Here is a 19,377-nt window from a genome sequence, read left to right as displayed (position 1 = left end):
GTCAGTTCGCAGTTCGTCAAAGTTTTATCAAAGCTTTGAACCATCTGAGTTTAAGCATGGTATTTTCTAATGCATTGTTAACATGTGTTTCTGGTTTTGATTATGAAAATTTTCTAACAGAAGCAGAGGGTACTGTGATAAGCCCGTATTCCTGTCCCATAGACTTAACAGTTCCTTACACTTTTCGCTGGTTGAGTAATGTACATCTTGACAAACTCATGAACATATGTACCTCCAAAAACCAAGATTAACTCACCTACCTACAACCTCCAAAACCTTTTAGTGGGATTGACCACGGTTTTTGAGACTTAACTTAAAATACATCCCCAAAGATTTCTCTCTTCTCTCTTCAACCTTCAAAACTAGGATTCTGGGTTTCCGCCGAGCTCCCTTGGTGGTTGGCAGATACATTAATCTGAGGACGGAGATCAAGCCTGTGGCCACAGAGCAGCTGCTGAGCACCTTCCTAACTGTAGGTAAGAGACGATGGAGGGTGTTTAAATAGGGGCATGGTCAGTAAGGTAAATAATGGGGCATCGCTGAACAAGCTAAAGTCTGCTCTCATGTTAGTGTGGGAATTAAGTCTAATGGTGAGAACGGGAAGTGAGAATTCCCCCTACTATATACTTCTTAAGGAAAGAAGTGAAGTCACTTTCCAATAGTGAAAGTGATAGCTGTTTCTGCTTAATCTTCCAGTAAGTCTCAAATGGAAGATTTGCACTAAAATGATACTGTGTGCAAATCATTGTCCTGGCTTTTGTTTTGTTTGTTGGTTTGTTTTTCAAGACAGGGTTTCTTTGTGTAACAGTCCTGGCTGTCCTGGAACTCACTTTGTAGACCAGGCTGGCCTTGAACTCACAGAGATCCTCCTGCCTCTGCCTCCCAAGTGCTGGGATTAAAGATGTGTGCCACCATTGCCCCGTGGTTTATTTTGTATACATGAGTTCTCTTGAGAACCTTCTCCTGGGAAGTGGGGAAGCCAGGGGCTGGGAGATGGCTCAGCCAGTAAAGTGTGTGCCATGCAAGCACGAAGACCTGAGTTCGGATCCCCATACCAGGTTAAAAAAAAAAAAAAAAAAAACAGGTATAGAAGGGGCACCTATAATTCTAGTGAGAAATTAGAAATTCACTCAGTGTAATCAAGTTGGTGTTATGCTCCAGGTTCAGTGAGAGACCCTGGCTTAAAACATAAGGTGGAGAGCAATTGAGGAAGGCATTTGATATCAACTTCTGGTCTCCACGTGTGTGCCCCTCCGAATAAACATATACACACATAAATAAATAATAGAGAATTGAAGAAGCCTGAAGCAGCTCCTGAGGGCAACTAGAGCTCCATTGTAGAACTGCATTTGGGCCACTCCTCTCCTCCCAAGGATTAGTGTATACTTCATGGAGCTCGGTATGACTCGCCGGCCCTGGTTCTCATTAGCCTACCATGATGCGCAGGGGTCTGTCAGTCTTGTTCTCGTTGGAAGCATGGTAAAACAAGAAGAATTTAGAGGTGCTGTGTTCTCTTGTCTTGGCCTCTTCTTGGTGGGGACTTTTTGGTGATTCAGTGTTCTCCTTCATTGCATAAATGTTGAAACAGACATTGAAAATGAACTTCACCTTGCTTTTTACTAGAATGAATAGATTTATACTTAAAAATGAGGTAAAGCAATACCTGTCTCAGAAAACCAAACTGCAAGGATGGTAATACAATACGGGAAACTCTGATTAATTTTAGTGACAAGGTGGCAAGAAATTCTAATGTTAGGGTTCCTATTGTAATTGATTGAAATACTAAATTTCAGAAAGAGGTTTGTGAAAATAGTTGTGATTTCATTTCTACCCAGCTTACCCCACTAGCCCCCGAGGTAACATTGGTGGAGCCTGAGGACAGATGGACAGGGTGAGTAGGAGTACAGGAGGCACAAGTGTGAGCTCAAGGGGAAGCTGTGTGTGGGTTCGGCACTGAGGAGAGGAAGCAGTCAGGACAGGGTCACTGAAGGGCCTGTGCATCATGCTGAGGGGTCAGGACTCCCCTCGGGCATTGGGGGGCTATTTAGAGAATCTGAACATGAAGTAATCATATTTGAATTTACAAAGTTAATTTTGGCAGTATTGTAGACAGTGAATAGTGATGGGGGGATGAGAAGATGAGAGCCCTGGCGGGCTGTTGAAGTGATTTCAAGAGACAGAACTAAGCTAAGGATGGGATAGAGGGATTAAGAGAGATTCACGAACGAATGTGAACAGTGTGATGAACGTCTCAGCTCGGAGGAGCAGTAAGCAGGGAGGGGAACTGAAGAATGACTCCACATTTCTAGATTGGATAGTCAAGTGAATACAGCAGTTAACTGAGGGGTGTGTGGAAAAGGATAGCATGCAGAATGCATCGGATTCTGGATATTTTGTTTCAGGATCATCTAGGAGTTTATATGAACTAGTCATTAGTGTAGCTAATGGAGAAAAGCCTGAGATGGAGACTTAGATCTGATAGTTCACCCAAGGAGAGGAAGGAGAACTTCAGTAATCAGAAAAGCAGTTTCTGCCGTTGAGTATGTCCAGGAAGTGGTCAGAGGCCAAGGCTCAGGCTCACAGAGTGTAATGGGGATACTGAAGTCAGGAAAAGCACACTTAGCCCTATTATTGAGAGGAATAGATGCTGTTGATTGGTCTCACACTAAGCATTGGGATAGACGTCTTTCCTTTTCACCCTGACAGCAGAGCAGTGAGCATGCTTGAAGGGCTGTAATTACATGCTCAGCATCATGCAGTCCCTTACTAAAGTAGTTTACATTTTATATAGCTCAGTGAGAGCACTTAGTATGCACAAGTCTCTGGGTTTGATCTCCAGCCCCAACTCCCAAATTTATATTTTAACTCCAGAAATCTGAATAAACCACATTAGATAAGAACCTAATACATTATACTTCTTTCCCTAAATAAGACTCTTATTTACCAAACTCAAGTGTTTGGATTTTACCCCATAGATTGTCTTAATTTCTTAGGTTTTTTTGTTTTGTTTTGTTTTGTTTGTGTGTGTGTGTGTGTTTTCATTTTTTGAATCAATAATTTATTCAGTTTGTTAACATGCGTCAAGCATCAAAAGGACTACAGTAACATGTTTTCCAATTCCTCTACTAGTTCTTTATTTCTTTTTATATACATACATGTTCATATTTAATACTACCTTCTACATACTATATAGTATACTATACATACTTCTGCATCTTATTCTTTCTTCTTAGCCTAAGCACTAACCTCTCTTAATAATTGTTTCCTTTTGTATGAATATAAACATATATTTATATTTAGTTCTACCATTCTACACAATCTACAGCATACTATTAATAACTTCTGCATCTCATTCTTTTTACTTAATATATTATAAAAACCTTTCGTGCTGGGCAGTGGTGACACACACCTTTAATCCCAGCACTCGGGAAGCAGAGCCAGGTGGATCTCTGTGAGTTCGAGGCCAGCTTGGTCTACAAAGCGAGCTCCAGGACTGGAACCAAAGCTACACAGAGAAACCCTGTCTTGGAAAAACCCTTTCGTATTACATTTAAGAACTTCTCTGTTCTTTTGTGTTTGCCCAATGCATTGTTCAGAGTTCTCTAAAGGAACAGAACTGATAGAATGGAAAATATATATAAAGGGGCTTTATTAGACCAGCTTACAGGCTGGGGTCTGAGGAGCTCAACCGTGCCTATCTCACAGTGGGAAGGCCAAGAATCCAGTATTGTTTATCCAGGACGCTGATGGACAGCAGTCTCAATCTGGCAGTGGAGTCCTAGAGGACTCCTGGAGAGCTGCTGGTCTTCAGTCTGCATTGGAATCCCCAAGAAGTTAGTTCCAGCACCAGTGAAGGAATGTCTCAGCAACAAGGTAGATGGATTGCCAGCAAGAGTGAGGGTAAGAAGGCCAGGCAGAAGTTTCCTTCTATGTCCTTTTATGTGGACTGCCACCAAAATGTGTGGCCAGATTTCGGGTGGGGCTTTCTGCTTCAAATAGTCTGATCAAGAAAACCCTCACAGGTGTGCCTAACTTGGGTTTCAGTTGATTCCAGATGTACTCAAATTGAGGACCAAGATCACAACTAGTTACAAAGTGTTCTATTATATGAGTCTGCCATAAATTCATATAACCAGTCCCTTATTGGACCAGCATATTACTCCACTATTTTGTATTTATAACTATTGTTGCCCAGAATTAGTTTGTACATATGCTACTTCACACATGGGCAGAAATTTCCAAAAGTTGAAGTGCTAGGTCACTGTGAATTTTAGTGGATGGTGGTCACATTACCCCTCATAGACACTTAACTACTTTACCCATGACAATATATGCAACCCCCCTCCCCCCCAGTATCATTAATAATGCATCCTGAGCCAGGCAGTGGTGGCGCACACCTCTAATCCCAGCACACAGGAGGCAGAGGCAGGCAGATCTCTTGAGTTTTGAGGCCAACCTGGTCTACAGAGCGAGTTCCAGGACAGCCAGGGCTACACAGAGAAACCCTGTCTCCAAACAACAACACTAATAATAATGCATCCTAAAACTTTTGGGGTTTTTGTTTGTTTGTTTCCTGTGTAGCATCTGTCCATCTGTTCAAGAGCCATTTGTGTTCTGTCTTTTGTATGTGCATGTGTTCAGGAAGGCTAGAGGGCAGCTTGGCTGCTGGTTCTCGGGCACGTCTTCCTTGTGTTGTTTTTGAGACAGGGTCTTTCCCTGGCATGGAGCTCCCCAGCTCGGCTGGTTGCCTAGCAAGGCCTAGAGATGAACCTGTCTCCACCTGCTTTTATTTCCCAGGTCCAGCACAGTATGTACTACACAGAACCTAATCAACTATAGCACACCCCAAAGCTGTTACATCACTCTCTCTACCTTAAGATCTCTCTCTCTTTTTGAGGAGAGGGGAGTTCAAGACTGGGTTTCTCTGTGTAGCCCTGGCTGTCCTGGAACTCAATTCTGTAGACCAGGCTGGCCTCAAACTCAGAGATCCACCTGCCTCTGCCTCCCATGCTGGGATTAAAGGTGTGCGCCACCACTGCCCACAAACCTTAAGACTTCTTTCAAAACTTATTTCAACCAATTGAAAGTAACACATAGAGAATGCTTATAATTACAGAAATTGAAAATTATAAATTTAACAACTGGATTACATTAGAAATACTAACAAATATTGAGTAGAAACAAACAAGACTATTTTAAAGGTCATAAGAAGTAAAAACCTGAAAATGATCCTAAAATAAGAGCAAAGAGAGCCTTTTGGTTGGTTGGTTTTCTTTTTCTTTTTTTTTTTTTTTCCATTTAAATTATTTATTTATTTATTTTTATTTTTTTTTATTATTATTATTTTTTTATTTTTTGGTTTTTCGAGACAGGGTTTCTCTGTGTAGCTTTGCGCCTTTCCTGGAGCTCACTTGGTAGCCCAGGCTGGCCTCGAACTCACAGAGATCCGCCTGCCTCTGCCTCCCGAGTGCTGGGATTAAAGGCGTGTGCCACCAACGCCTGGCTAAATTATTTATTTTTATTTTATATGGATGGGTGTTTTGCCTGCATGTATGTCTGTGTAGTGTGTGTGTGCAGTGCCCTAGTGAGGCTAGGTCTCCTGGAACTGGAGTTACAGACAGTTGTGAGCTGCCATGTGGTGCTGGGAATTGAACCCGGCTGTTCTGGAAGAGCAACCAGTGTTCTTAACCACGAAGCCATCTCTCCAGCCCCAGTTGACTGGTTTTACTTTGGTTTTTATTGTGAGGCAGGGCCTCTTTATGTAGCCCTGGCTGTCTTGGTACTCCCTATGTAGACCAACCTGACCTCAAACTCACAGAGATCCCACTGCCTCTGCTTTCCCCAAGTACTGAGATTGAAGATGTGCACTACCATGCCCGTCAAAAAGAGGGGACTATTGACTAGTTATCATAATGTAAAAGGCCTTGGGGTTGAAGAGAGTAAGAGCACTGACTGCCCTTCCAGAGGACCTGGGTTCAATTCCCAGCATCCGTCTTGCAGATCACAGCTGTCTGTAACTCCAGTTCCAAGGGATCTGATGTCCTCACACCAATGAACATAAAATTAAATAAATTATTTTTTAATAATGTAAAAGGCCTCAGCCTCCCAACCTAAGCATGGTGGTGGCATGCAGTTATAGTCCCAGAGCTGGGGAGGTGTTATTTATACAGGGTACTCTTCAACTATATTAATACCCAGTTGCTTTCCCACCCCCTCCCAATACTGAGGTGGGCCTTGACTCTAGAGCCTCATGCATGCTAAGAATATGCTCTGCCACCTAGCATCCCATCCCCAGGCAGAACTACATAAATATTCCATTCCTTACCAAACTTTCATCCCCAGGTTTAGCACATTGATCATTTGTGTTAGAATCAGTTATTACGATAGTTGTGAAATGGTACTTTTTAAATTCTGTTATTGCTTTGTACTTTCTTGGTAGACATTCTATTTAGAGAGAACTCCCCTCTCATGCATTTCTTTATTCATATCGTGATGAACTCACTGAGTTTGACTTTCTTAGTTGCAATTTCTTACTTTTTTTAAAAAGATTTATTTATTTATTATATATACAGTGTTCTGTTTGCATGTATGCCTGCAGGCCAGAAGAGGGCGCCAGATCTTATTACAGTTGGTTGTGAGCCACCATGTGGGTGCTGGGAATTGAACTCAGGACATCTGGAAGAACAGCCAGTGTTCTTAACCTCTGAGTCATCTCTCCAGCCCCAATAAGTGATTTTTTTTTTCCTGAGACAGGTTTCTCTGTGTAGTTTTGGTGCCTGTCCTGGATCTCACTCTGTAGACCAGGCTGGCCTCGAACTCACAGAGATCTACCTAGCTCTGCATCCTGAGTGCTGGGACTAAAGGCGTGCACCGCCACCACACAGCTTCTTACTTTTTTTTTTTTTTTTTTTAATGTTGATATTCTGCCTGCCACAGATGTAGCCATTGGGAACCCTACAGTCCAGCTCAGGTCCTTGGAATGGTCTCATTGTTCTCTGAGTACTTCCTTACTGCTGGTGATGGCAGGGTAGTCCAACCTTCCCTGACTCAGCCCTGGAGGAGCTGCTGGTTCAGTGAACCCCCCTCTTTAATGTAGCGCTAAAATGGTCTTTAGAAAATGATATGTGAAGCTTGTGGTTTAAGCCTCTAATTGCAGCTAGTTGGGAGGTTGTGGCAAGAGGTCTTGCAAGTTCAAGGCCTGCCTCAAAAAGTAAGAAGAGGGCTGGGTATATAGCTGAGTGGTAGAGTACTTGCCTCGAGTGTATGAGGCCCTATTGCCACGAGAAGAGAGAGGGAGAAGGATGGGGAACCGATGTTTGAATAAGTCCTGGATCTCATTGTTTCTAGGTTCTCTTCAAGGGTAGAGTAGGAAATACATGTATATACACACAGGTGCACATACAAATGCACACACACACACACACACACACACACACACACACACACACACACACGCCTGTGTCTTTATCTCTGGGTGTGGATTAAAACCAGTATCTTATTCTCATTCACGACAGGATTTACTCTGACCATCTTGCTTTTCTTCCTTCTCCATCTGTGAGAAAACTAGTTCCCATTACCCTCAGAGTATTTTCTTACCTGCTCCTGCCTCCCCCACATGGGACCAAACTCTCTCTCCTCTGGGCACTTTGGCCAAAACCTCAGCTCTGATAAAGGACAGGAAGACATTGTTTTCCATTAATTCCTTTGAGTTGAGAGCGAGACTGATGGTAGTTCACTTCCAGGAGAGCGGCTGGGTAGAAGGGAAACATGGGAAGATTGGCTTTCTAGTATAGCTTCTCATCCATCGGGGATTGTTCTATACTGTCTGCTTTTATTACCTGTATAGGATTTTAATGTTCATGATGCCTGTGTACTTAGCTGTTTGATCTTGCTTGGGGGAGAATTTGGCTTCTTAATTTTCTTCCCTAAGTCTGTCTGGCTCATTTCCATCCTGCAGGGAATAACACGTGTTTCTATGGGAAGTGCTATTACTGCCGAGAAACAGAGCCAGCCTGTGCTGATGGAGACATGATGGAGGGAGCCATCACGCTTTGGCTCCCAGATGTGTGGCCTCTGCAGAAACATCGACACCCCTGGGGCAGGACTTACCGAGAAGGCAAACTGGCCAGGTAAATGCTCCTGTGAGCCATGACTTAATTCTTTGCTATACCACACCAGTTGCCCTTCCTGAATAGAAGCCAGCCGTCAGTTCAGGAGTACAAAGAATTGCCCATTATGGGTAAGCCTGCGAGGTAGGTCTTGTCCCTGTTTTCAGCAGTGCTAATGTGTCAGCCATCTTTCTATCACTAAGAAGAGGAAAGATTAATTGTGGCTCACAGTTTGAGAAGTTCGGTCCAGAGTCACTCAGCCACATTGCTTTGGGCCTCTGGTGGCACAGTACATCATTACAGAAGCATGTGGTGGCAGAGGCTGCTTATCCCGTCGCTTCTGGAAAGCAAAGACAAGAAAAGGCCGGGAGGAATCCCTCTAGGCAGGGACTCCCTGGAATATCCCCATCATCTCTTCAGCCGAGGCTGAACCAGGGCTTACGTACATGGTCTTTAGGGGACATTTAAAATATGAACCATGGGGGCCTGGAGAGGTAGCTCAGGGGTCAAGAGCATTTGCTGATCTTGCAGAGGACTTGACTTTGATTTCCAGCTCTCACATTTGGAGCTCATGACTACCTCTAACTTCAGCTTCAGGAATCAAAGGGCCTTTGCTGGCCTCCACCAGCAACTGTACGCATGTGGTTGCATGCATACACTTACACACACACACACACACATACACACACACACACACACACACTAAAACATTTTGTTTTCGTTTTTAAATATAGCCATAGCAGCAGCTTTACTCTCACGGCTTCGTGCATCACACTCTTGGACCGTTTGTAGGAATTCCAACCCTGTCTGTCAACCTCTCAAGACCCCTTTAGAATCTCCTCAGTGGAAGTGGCTCTGCAGTTCTTCCAGTCTGTGTGCCTGCAACACAGCATCACTTGGATGATGCCAGGGTCTGGCACTGTTTTGAGCTTATCCAGGCCCTTGTGAATCACAGTGTCTTGATGCTTGAACACAGAGGTTTAGCCTGAGATGGGCAGCATCTTGCAGGTTCCTGGGATGCCTCCAGATGCCTTTCCTGCCACCCTAGTGCACACTGGGCTTTTTTAATGGTGTTAGTTTTTTCAGCATCTGTACCCCTCTTGGCTTGAACTTTATATGTGCGTCTTTCCTGGTTCAACTACAAGTTTTTCAGATCTTCTGCTCTGCGTTTTGCTTCTACTTCTCACAGTAAATACGACTAAAAGCAACCAGTAATTCCCATATTGCTGCTTTGAAATTGCCTCTACCATATAAGCCATTCCACAGAGTCTCAGGATATGTCCAAACGTAGAGTATATTTCTCCAGAATATAACATGGTCAGCCTCTAATATGCTTCTTCCCAGTGGAGTTCCTGTTGCATCCAAACCTGTCAACACAGCTTTTGCGGTCTGTCTTCCTGCCAGCCTCTTACCCTTCCAGAACCCTCCAGTAATCTGTGCTTCCAGCATCCCCTGCTTTCCTTAGTTTGCATCTTAAACTTTTCTAATCTTGCAAACCAATTCCAAAGGCTTTTGAATCTCGCTGTCAGAGATAGTCCCAACAATGACCCTATCTTGGTACCAATGTTCTTCATTAGCTTTCTGTCACTAACAAAATGCCTAGGGTTTTAAAAGAAGAAAGGTTCTTTTGGCTCACAGTTCCTAAAGTCTCAGCCCAGCGAGGGCTGCTCTGTTGCGGTGAGGCTGTGGTAATACAGTATCGAGGCAGCACACAGATGCTGTGGGGCAAAGTCCCTCTCTCATGGTGGCTAGCAAGCAGACAGTGAGAAGAAGGCCAGGGTAGCCATATCCTCCCCCTAGGCTTGCTCTCGTAGCTTAACTTCCTACCACAAGCCCCACCTCCTAATAACATCACAGCTGACAACCAAACTGTTAGCATATGGCTTTTGTAGGACTCTCAGGGGCTAAACTCTAGTCAGGTGTAGCTGGCACTCAGTAACCCTTGTGATGCTCCTTGCCTCCAGGTGGGAATATGATGAGAGCTACTGCGATGCTGTGAAGAAAACGTCCCCTTACGACTCAGGCCCACGCCTCTTGGACATCATTGACACTGCTGTCTTCGATTACTTGATTGGCAATGCCGACCGCCACCACTATGAAAGCTTTCAAGACGATGAAGGCGCTAGCATGCTTATCCTTCTTGATAATGCCAAAAGGTACAGCAAGACTGTGTTGTCCGTCTGTGTGCATTCTCTAGGGTCCTGGGCTGCTCAGCCCTCTGAAACAAACGCTGCCACAAGTCAACTAGTGGGAATGAAATGCTCATTTCAGTTGACGGTTTCCGAGGTTTGTTGTCTTCATTGTTGGAGGCCTGTGATGAGGCAGAATCATTAGGGCTGAGAGCACATGTAGAGCAAAGCTGCTGGCCTCCTGGCCTTTGGGAAGCAGAGAACAACGATGAAAAGAAGCCAGGGTCTCAAATCCCCATCAAGAATGCACACCAGCGAATTAACTTCCCTCTGCTGGGCCCCACCTCCTGGAGACGTCCTCACCTCAGTAGTGCTACGGGCTGGCAACTAGTGCCTTGGCAGATGAGCCTGGGGCCTGGGATGTGAGGACTTGGGATCAAAACGATGCTGGACTTACTCTCCCAACAGCCTCACCTCCTAATAGCCTTGCGTTGAGGATTCAATAGCAGCAGGAGTTTGTGGGCAGCAGAACTGTTCAAAGGATAGCAGCTGCTCTTTCTGCACTATCATCAGGGCTAGGGGTCCTCCTCCAGTCATTAAGGAGGAGTCCAGGGAAAGAATGGAAGGGGTCGGGCGGTGGTGGCGACGACGGCGCACGCCTTTAATCCCAGGACTTGGGAGGCAGAGGCAGGCGGATCTCTGTGAGTTTGAGACCTTCCTGGTCTACAGAGCAAATTTCAGAACAGCCAAGGCTACACAAAGAAACTCGGTTTCACCCCAAAGAGGGACCGTTTTCCCAGATCACCATTCCTTTCCTAATGGAATCCATTTCTGTGTCTGCTTTGAGTTGTTCTGTCTCAGCCTCTGCAAGCCCCTGGGCAGTCTGTCTGGTTTGAAGCTGTCAGCCGGTCTGCTTGCAGGAGTACGGTTTTCTGGAAGTCCCATCCACCTGCCCTTTGGGGACTCTAGCAGGGAGTTCTCACCACACCGTTTAAAAACTGTACTGACTTAGGATTTCTGCCTTGTCTCTGCACTGGAGACTGAGTGTGGCGCCACAGCTGTGGTCCCACATCGAGGCAGGAAAGGGTCCTCGTTACACGAGTTCATTTACTGTTTGATACTTTAGTTCAGGCTGTTAATGATCCTGTGTCTAATTAGTCATGCCAGGCTTATTTTTAATTTAAATGATTTGATCTGTTGGAGCATGAAATTATCTAGGATCACAGTTGGTTTTTACAGAACATGCTCTTGCTTTGATGCTGAAAGGAACAACTACTTGTACTAACTGACTGTCGTCATTTAACTTTCAGCTTTGGGAACCCCTCGCTGGATGAGAGAAGCATCCTTGCACCTCTCTATCAGTGCTGCATGTAAGTTATGACGCGGGTGTGTCTGCCTGCATTGCCTCTTCGGGGTCAGGTACCAGGACATCGGTTCTCGTGACAGGAAAGCCTCCCAGTTGCTTTTCCTACTTCTGCAGCCAGAACCCCTGTGAACCCTGACAGTGCTGAGGGGAACGCAGAGGCAGTCACGCAAAGCTCAGAATTCATTGTGAATTTTGCATCAGTAAGTTTGTGGTGTCTGTAGTAATATGTGTGTGGGTGGCTTAATATCCCTACCACCTACTAAAAACAGACTAGCTAGGCTTTAACCTCAGCACCGAGGATGCAAAAGCAGGTGGATCTCTGTGAGTTTGAGGCTACTCTGTCCTACATGGTGAGTTCCAGGCCAGCCAGGGCTACAGAGTGAGACAGTCTCAAAAAATTTTAAATTATTGTTTTGAGTCTGTTGTAATCTGTACTCTCGGTTGCTGTGTCTGGTTTCCCATTGGTTCCAATTCTCCCACCTGGAGTTTGTGTATCTTAGTTTGAAATTACCTAATCCAAAAATAACTTCCTCTAAGTATTTAATAAGTGATTTAGTATATTAGAGAATAAAGGAATTGAGAAGTAAATCAAGAAAATGGACCAACACCCCCCCACCCCACCCCCCACCCCCCCCCGACCTTGAGGTTTGCATGTCAAGAGCCGGCAGGATTTGCCTCCTCTGGCTGCGGAAAGCAGGTCTGCGAACAGCCTGGTGCTGTCAGCCCAGACACAGCTCCTGTGGCTTTGCCGCCTTTCTTTTTTCCCTTGTCTGTCTGTCTGTCTGTCTTTCCAGTGCTGGGACTACATCCAGGGTCTTGTGCCTCCTAAGCAAGTACTTTACCATTGAGCTATGCTCTACCCTCCACACACACACTCATGCTGATGTATGTGTGCAAGGATGCGTGTGTGTGTGTGTGCGCGCGCTAGAGGACAGTCTTGGTGTCCTCCTCAGGAGCTGTCCACCTCCTTCTTTTTTAGACAAGGCTTTCGTTGCCCTGGAACTCACCAAGTAGGCTAGGCTGGCGCCGTTAAGCCCCAAGATCCCGGTGTCTCCATCTCCCTACTCGGGGTTTACACATATGTAGTACTGCGCGCAGCTTCTTTTTACGGGCGTGGTAGGGATCACACTCGAGTCCTCCTGCTTGCCGAGCACTGCACTGACTGAGCTCCTCAGCCCACCCATCTCCATCCACCCTCTCTCCTTCCTTCCATTCCCTCCTTCCCTAGTTCTTCCCTGGCCCTTCCTGTTTCTCTTCTACAGGGTCTCACTGCACAACCTAGGCTGCCTTCAAAATTCCAGAATCCTTGCCTCAGTCTCCCAAGTACTGGGCTTATGTACAAGTCTGTGCCACGTGCTCAGCTTTTTCTTTGTCAGTAGGGAACATTTCTTTAGATAGTAATATTTATTTACCTGGACAGCCCTAATTCTCCTTACTAATATTGGAACACTGAGAGCAGGTGGGATACAGGCAGGCAGTCAGCAGCCAGTGTCCTGACCTGCAGAGGAAGTGATGACTCTGAGAGCTTCTGGGCCACCTTCAAGGCACATTTGTGGGCCCACAGAGTGAATCAGATTTGGCACATGCCATACTGGTACTTACGTCAAGAAAGCCTCAGCAGCCGGGCAGTGGTGGCGCACGCCTTTAATCCCAGTAGTTGGGAGGCAGAGGCAGGTGGATCTCTGTGAGTTCGAGGCCAGCATGGTCTACAAAGCGAGTTCCAGGACAACTAAGACTTATACAGAGAAACCCTATCTCAAAAAATAGAAAATAAAAAAGAAAGAAAGAAAGCAGCCCGCCTCAGGAACCAGAGTGCTGTAACCCAGCAGCTGGGGGTGGTAGAAGGGAAAGGAGTGTCATTCTGAGCTGTACAGCAAATCCAGGGGCTTCCTGGGCTACGGGAGACCCTGTCTGAGAAAGGACCTCAGGGGAGTTATCGGATGAGGCTGCGACTTCAGGGGCTTCTGTCTTCTGAGAATGTGCCTGGGCTCTGCGTCACTAAACTACAGACTCTGCTGAGAGAGCCCCTTCGTGCTGCACTGGCCCTCTTCTGAGAAGCTTAGGAAGAGACGCGATGCAAGGAACTCTGTCCGTTTTGGAGAAGCATATAGAAGTGTGAAGTAGGTGTGGTCAGTCAAGTAAAGCTCTGTTCCACCGGAGAAGCGTGGCGCTCTCTGCAGCTGTAACACAATTCAGAATAGAAAACTGCCCAAATCCTTGTACAAAGATCCATCTTCCTTACTTTAAGTAGCTATAAAACAGTCTACTTCTCTCAAAGTCAGACATTTCTTCCTGCCTGGTTACTTATACTGTACCCACATTCTGTCCGGTTACTACTCCTGTACCCACAAAGAGGTAAGAACTTCTGAGATGAACCAGTTCTCTTTAGTTGGTCAGTTAGTCTGTTTCATCCTGCTGTAATAGAAAGTCACAGACCGAGACATTCCCTTTAAACTTATTTTAGTGCGTGTGTTCGTATGCATTGTGTAGGTGTGGGCTTGTGTGCCAGGTGTACAGTGGAGGTCAGAGAACAACTTACGTACTTGACTCTTTCCATCCACCTTTGACACGGTTTCCAGGGGTCAAACTCCATCACCAGGCTTATGTGGCAACTGCCTTTACCTGTTAAGCCATCTTACCAACCTAGAACAGAAATTGATTGGCTCACAGCTCTAGAAGCTGAGAAGCCCAGTATCAAAACCCTGGCACCCTGAGAGAACTTTCTCACTGTTAGCCACTTGGCAGGAGACAGGGCAGCATCGCTCCACTGAACGCTCTGCCCTCATTGGTCACCCACCTCTTTAGGGTCTCAGATCTTATTAGTACTGTTACAGTGCTAACTGAATACCAATGGGATTTTATCAGGGAAAATACCTAAACCATAGCAATCAGGTAGTGAAATAACTTAGGAAAATAGATAATCTCTTTAAAAGTTTAAAGTATGTGTGTGTGTCTGTCAGTCTGTCTGTGGGACTATGCGTTCTTGAATGCAGTGCCAGCAGAAGCCAGAAGAAGGCATTGGGTCCCCTGGAGCTGGAGTTACAGGCAACTGTGAGCAGCTCAGAGTAGGTTCTGGAAACTGAATACAGGTCCTCTCCAAGAGAAATAAGTGCTCTTAGGTGCTGAGCCATCTCTGTCCCCAATAAAGTAGATTTTTCTTTTTCTGGTGGGGTGGGGCATTGAGACAGGATTTCTCTGTGTAGCCCTGGCTGTCCTGGAACTCACTAGGTAGGCCAGGCTGACCTCAAACTCAGAGATCCACCTGCCTCTGCCTCCCCGGTGCTGGAATTAAAGGCATGTGCCATCATCTCTTAGCAAAAAATAGGTATTTTTCCGCCAGGCAGTGGTGACGCATGCCTTTAATCCCAGCACTCGAGAGGCAGAGCCAGGCGGATCTCTGTGAGTTTGAGACCAGCCTGGGCTACCAAGTGAGTCCCAGGAAAGGCATAAAGCTACACAGAGAAACCCTGTCTCGAAAAAACAAAAAAAAAAAAGGGGTATTTTTATAGTAACTATTTTTCTATTAATATTAGAATTTTTAAAATACAGAAATATTTGAATAAGGAGGTTACAGTCACCCCTGAGTGTCTAAGGGTAACTCCTGTTAACATAGTGAACGTCATTGTAATCCTGTAGTTTTATCACAGTAATTATATACTTTAGTTTCCCCACAGACAGGAAATGAAAGTTTTTCTCTCCAAATTTGTCATTTCTAACATAATTATCATGGGCATTTCCCTGTGCCACTCAATTTTCAAACCTTTTTAATGACTGCATGATATTTCCCTGATGAATTAGCCTTAATTTGAAGTATTTCTTACGTGTTAGACATTTAGATTGGTTTGGTTTTCCTCTTACTGCAATGAATATGTATAAATTTTTGTACATATCTCTAATTACTCCCCAAAACTTACACATGCCGATGCAGCTTACTTCTGATACAGAGGCAAGTCTGAAATAGAAGTGGTATTTTTTTTAGTTGAAATAATTTTAAAAATATTTAAAAATAAATGATTTTTAAAAACCTTGCCTACTATCCAAGCTTTACCCTGGATTGGCTAGGGAGGTGTTCTATAACTTCCTTTCAACCTTTTTCTTCCAGCATTCGAGTTTCCACCTGGAACAGACTGAACTACCTGAAGAATGGAGTGCTAAAGTCTGCCTTAAAATCCGCCATGGCCCACGACCCCATCTCCCCAGTGCTCTCTGATCCACACTTGGACTCCGTGGACCAGCGGCTGCTGAACGTCCTGGTCACCATCAAGCAGTGCACTGACCAGTTTGGGGTGGACACGGTGCTGGTGGAAGACAGGATGCCACTCTCCCACTTGTAACTCTGAACAGGAAACAAGTGGGACTGATTTTTACAAAGATAAACAGCACAATCAATTCCAAGTGGCATGTGACAGCCGGAAGTGGCCAGCAGCAGGTTCTGGTGTAGAAGACAGGGTGGCCCCGGGAGTGCCCGGTGTTCTCTGCAGTGTCTGCGTGGGAGCTTGTCTCTGGATTCACCTGGCGGCCTCCAAGTTGCCTGTTCAAGCGGCGGGGACCAGCTCTGGTCAGTCTTGTCCCCACACCAAGGGACAAAGAGGTGTGACACTGGCTGAGGAAGTGCGTGTCTGCGGTAAACCTTGCCATCGTCACCACACCCATGGATTCTGTAGACTCACTCTGTAGTCCTTGTGTCTGCAAAAACAAAAGCAAAAACAAAAAAAGGCCGAACTAGTCAGACTGAAAATGTTCAGACAAAAGAGCACAGTGCTGGAGGAGACCCATTTCTAAGATGGAGGAAGAGAAAGGCAGGAGGGTGTTGGGGATCTTAGCTGTTGAGTGCTGTGGATTTGACATCTCAGGGAAGAGAGGAGGGAGGGACTCACGCTGTAGAACCAGGAAGATGACTGACGTCCTGAAAATGAACTTCCCCTGTATTTAGGTTCTGTTCAAATTAACCAAAATGGTCTCTAGAGAAAATACGATTACAACCCAAGCATGATCCCCTGCAGACACTAATTTACCCCCTTGCCTACCTTTTGCCCAAAGTAGCAAAACAAGCTGAAATAATATGTTAGGTCCCTGTGATCTCTGCCATCTTGGTCTCCCCCCACCCCCTTCTCTCATTGGCATTGTTTATTCTGAGGTAAACTGTAGACTCTTACTCTAGTCCATGCTGGCCGGGAACTTAGTGTGTAACCCAGGCTGGCTTTGAACTGGCAGCAGTCCTCCTGCCTCAGCCGTCCACCTGCTAGGATTATAAGTATGAGCAACCATGCCTGGCTCTCTAAGGTGTGAGGCATTTGACAGTGATGCCGCTGTCCCTGGGAGGTTGATGGCCTTGTCTGTGCCTTTCTTAGGGGAAAGCGTCTTGCTGGTAGCTGGACCCAGCTTGTGATGCGGGCCCGCAGGTAGCAGTAAGATTTAAGCCTTCTGAGCCTTGACACTGAAAAAGAGCCTTAATGCTGCGGTTTGTATCAAATCCAGATTCCCTCTGGCTTGGCGTTCTGAACCCATGGTGTAGAATTCTTTCATCTCCTTGCAGCACTGTCAAGTTTAGGCTCAGTTCTGTATGTTGGCAGTCACTGGACATGTAAGCAGCTGTGGTAAGTTACCGGGCTAGGGACGGTGTCCTCACTCAGCACTGTGTGATTCCTCTGCCTCTTGTCCAATTCTGGACTCCTGTCAAGAACAGCCTTTCAGTGCTGTGCTTGACATTTAGATGCAGCTACCTTCTGGGTTTAAGACCCTAGGTTTCTCATGTTGAAACCTAGAAGAACTTTTAAAAGGCATGAAATTAGCAAAGTTTGTACATTTTATGTACATTTTGAGTTAGATTAAGGAATAGGCTGAGTTTTTTTTTTCAAATTTGGGTATTGAACTTAAGAAAACAAATATTAGCACAAAACATTGAAATAGTGTTAGTAAAAGGAGGTATTGAGTCCAGTTTTCAGGCCATGTGGTGTGTAAGTCCCAGGAAATTCACAGTTGAACTTGAGGTTAGCATGGTTAGTGCTTAGCAAAGTGTCAGCCAGCAGATGGCGGCAGTCCGCCCTCCCTCACCTCAGTTGACTGAGTGTGGCTCGGCACTTTGGCGGACACACCTCACTTGGGATGTTGAAGGCACAAGATTCTTGTGAGGAAGAGAACAGACTGAAAAGCTGCTTTGAAAAAACGTCTAATCTTTCCTCCAGAATAGTTACAGAAAAGTCATTTCACACTTTGTTTTCATACTCACGGCTTTAGCAGGTCCTCAGGTCCACCGTGGATGAGGTTAGAATTGAGCCAGTGGAGTCCATGACACAGCAATTGGAATATAAATCTGTGTTCTTAGGGGTTGGGGTGAGCTAGGAAAGGTACATTTGGGCAGATCTCAGCGTGGCAGGCAGGGGTGGAGCAGCCATAAGCTCCTAGCCCCAAATTTATAGACACAAAGTTCTGGGGGGGGGGAATATATACTTTTTTATTTATTTGTTTGTTTTTGTTTTTTGAGACAGGGTTTCTCTGTGTAGCTTTGGAGCCTTTCCTGGAACTCACTCTGTAGCCCAGGCTGGCCTCGAACTCACAGAGATCTGCCTGGCTCTGCCTCCTGAGTGCTGGGATTAAAGGCGTGCGCCATCACCACCCAGGCCAAAAAAGATACATTTTTAAAAGTATTGTAACTCTGGCCTCTTTTGGGGTCATTTACTAGAATTTGGGCTGTTATAATCAAGTCATCAGAGGGATTTTGGTCAATTCTAAATTACGTTTGCCAACTGAGCATCCGCATAGATGAATACATTTACTACAAGTCCAAGAAACCAGAGCCACTGCTGCGTCTTCATCTGCTTCCGCTTCTCAAACGTGTCTGGTCGCAGTGGGAAACTTGGGTATAGAATTTCTATTCTAAAACTGTTCCTTAGTCTTGGGCTGCATTGTGCTTTGGGAGAGGGCTATCAATAATTCCCTTTTAAAACAACAGGCTCTGATTTGCTGATGGTGAATGGTATTTTTTAAGGTATGTCTCCCTGTTTGCACTCAGGTTTAAAGTGTCAGACTAAATTTTAAGGAGAAAGTGGAGGAATCCGGGTACATTATTACCGATTATTTTAGCAAGTGAATCCTGACAGCCTCTCTATTTTCCCAGAGCTGGAGACAGCACTACCATCCAAAGAAAGTCCTCTTTTCTCTAAAGCGCTCACACTTGGCCTTCCCGTCTCCACGCACTGTACGCACGCCTTCAGCCTCTGCTCGTCCCTCCCTGATCTCTGGCCAGCAGTGACCTTCTCTTGCGATCAGTAGACAGCCGCTGTCAGCAAGCCCCTTGCGGCCTGCCTCCTGGGTTCAGGAAAGGTGGGGTGAGGAGTTTGGGTTAGTGTGGCCCTGGGTGTATTCTGCCAAGGAAAATGGATTTCCTTTGACACAAGGAAATACTGACGCTGAGAAAGGACTTGTCCAGTAGAGGTGAGAATGTTCGCCGGGTGTCTCCTGAGCAGTCTGCTCCTGCCTGACACTTGCTCCCAGGGGAGGCCGCTTGTCCCCTGTACTTCTCTGGTCTGGGTGGTGAGTGGGGCTGGGACTGCACTGTCACACACTATTGGGGGAAGCTGGGAATAACTTACTGGGAAGCTAATTTATTTCAGGGTGGTGTAGGCATCACTGCCCTCTTGTTTGACCTGCCGAGGATTTCCTCTTGGAGCTGTTGTGCAGACAGAGGTTGTACTTGGTAAGACACCAAACAAATTTCTAAGTGTTCTATGGGTTTCAATTCTGAAAAATAAAGATTTTAATATATATTATTGTA

General features: G+C 45.6%; 1 protein-coding gene across 5 annotated transcripts in view; it reads left to right on the top strand.

The window, feature by feature from the left end:
* The window catches only part of Fam20b (FAM20B glycosaminoglycan xylosylkinase), a 43,077-nt gene extending 23,700 nt beyond the window's left edge, over positions 1-19,377 (top strand). For all 5 annotated transcript variants that reach the window (XM_006973802.4, XM_076547741.1, XM_076547742.1 and 2 more), the window contains 5 exons: positions 367-476; positions 7,958-8,129; positions 10,073-10,264; positions 11,548-11,607; positions 15,706-19,377. In XM_006973802.4, coding sequence (XP_006973864.1) covers positions 367-476; positions 7,958-8,129; positions 10,073-10,264; positions 11,548-11,607; positions 15,706-15,937 — 766 coding nt within the window. In that variant the 3' untranslated portion in view covers positions 15,938-19,377. The remainder of the gene's footprint in view (positions 1-366; positions 477-7,957; positions 8,130-10,072; positions 10,265-11,547; positions 11,608-15,705) is intronic.

Source organism: Peromyscus maniculatus, chromosome 11, assembly GCF_049852395.1.
Source record: "Peromyscus maniculatus bairdii isolate BWxNUB_F1_BW_parent chromosome 11, HU_Pman_BW_mat_3.1, whole genome shotgun sequence".
Classification (NCBI taxonomy): Eukaryota; Metazoa; Chordata; class Mammalia; order Rodentia; family Cricetidae; genus Peromyscus; species Peromyscus maniculatus.
The sequence above is the reverse complement of the archived record's forward strand: the minus strand, read 5'-3'. Positions and strand labels throughout refer to the sequence as shown.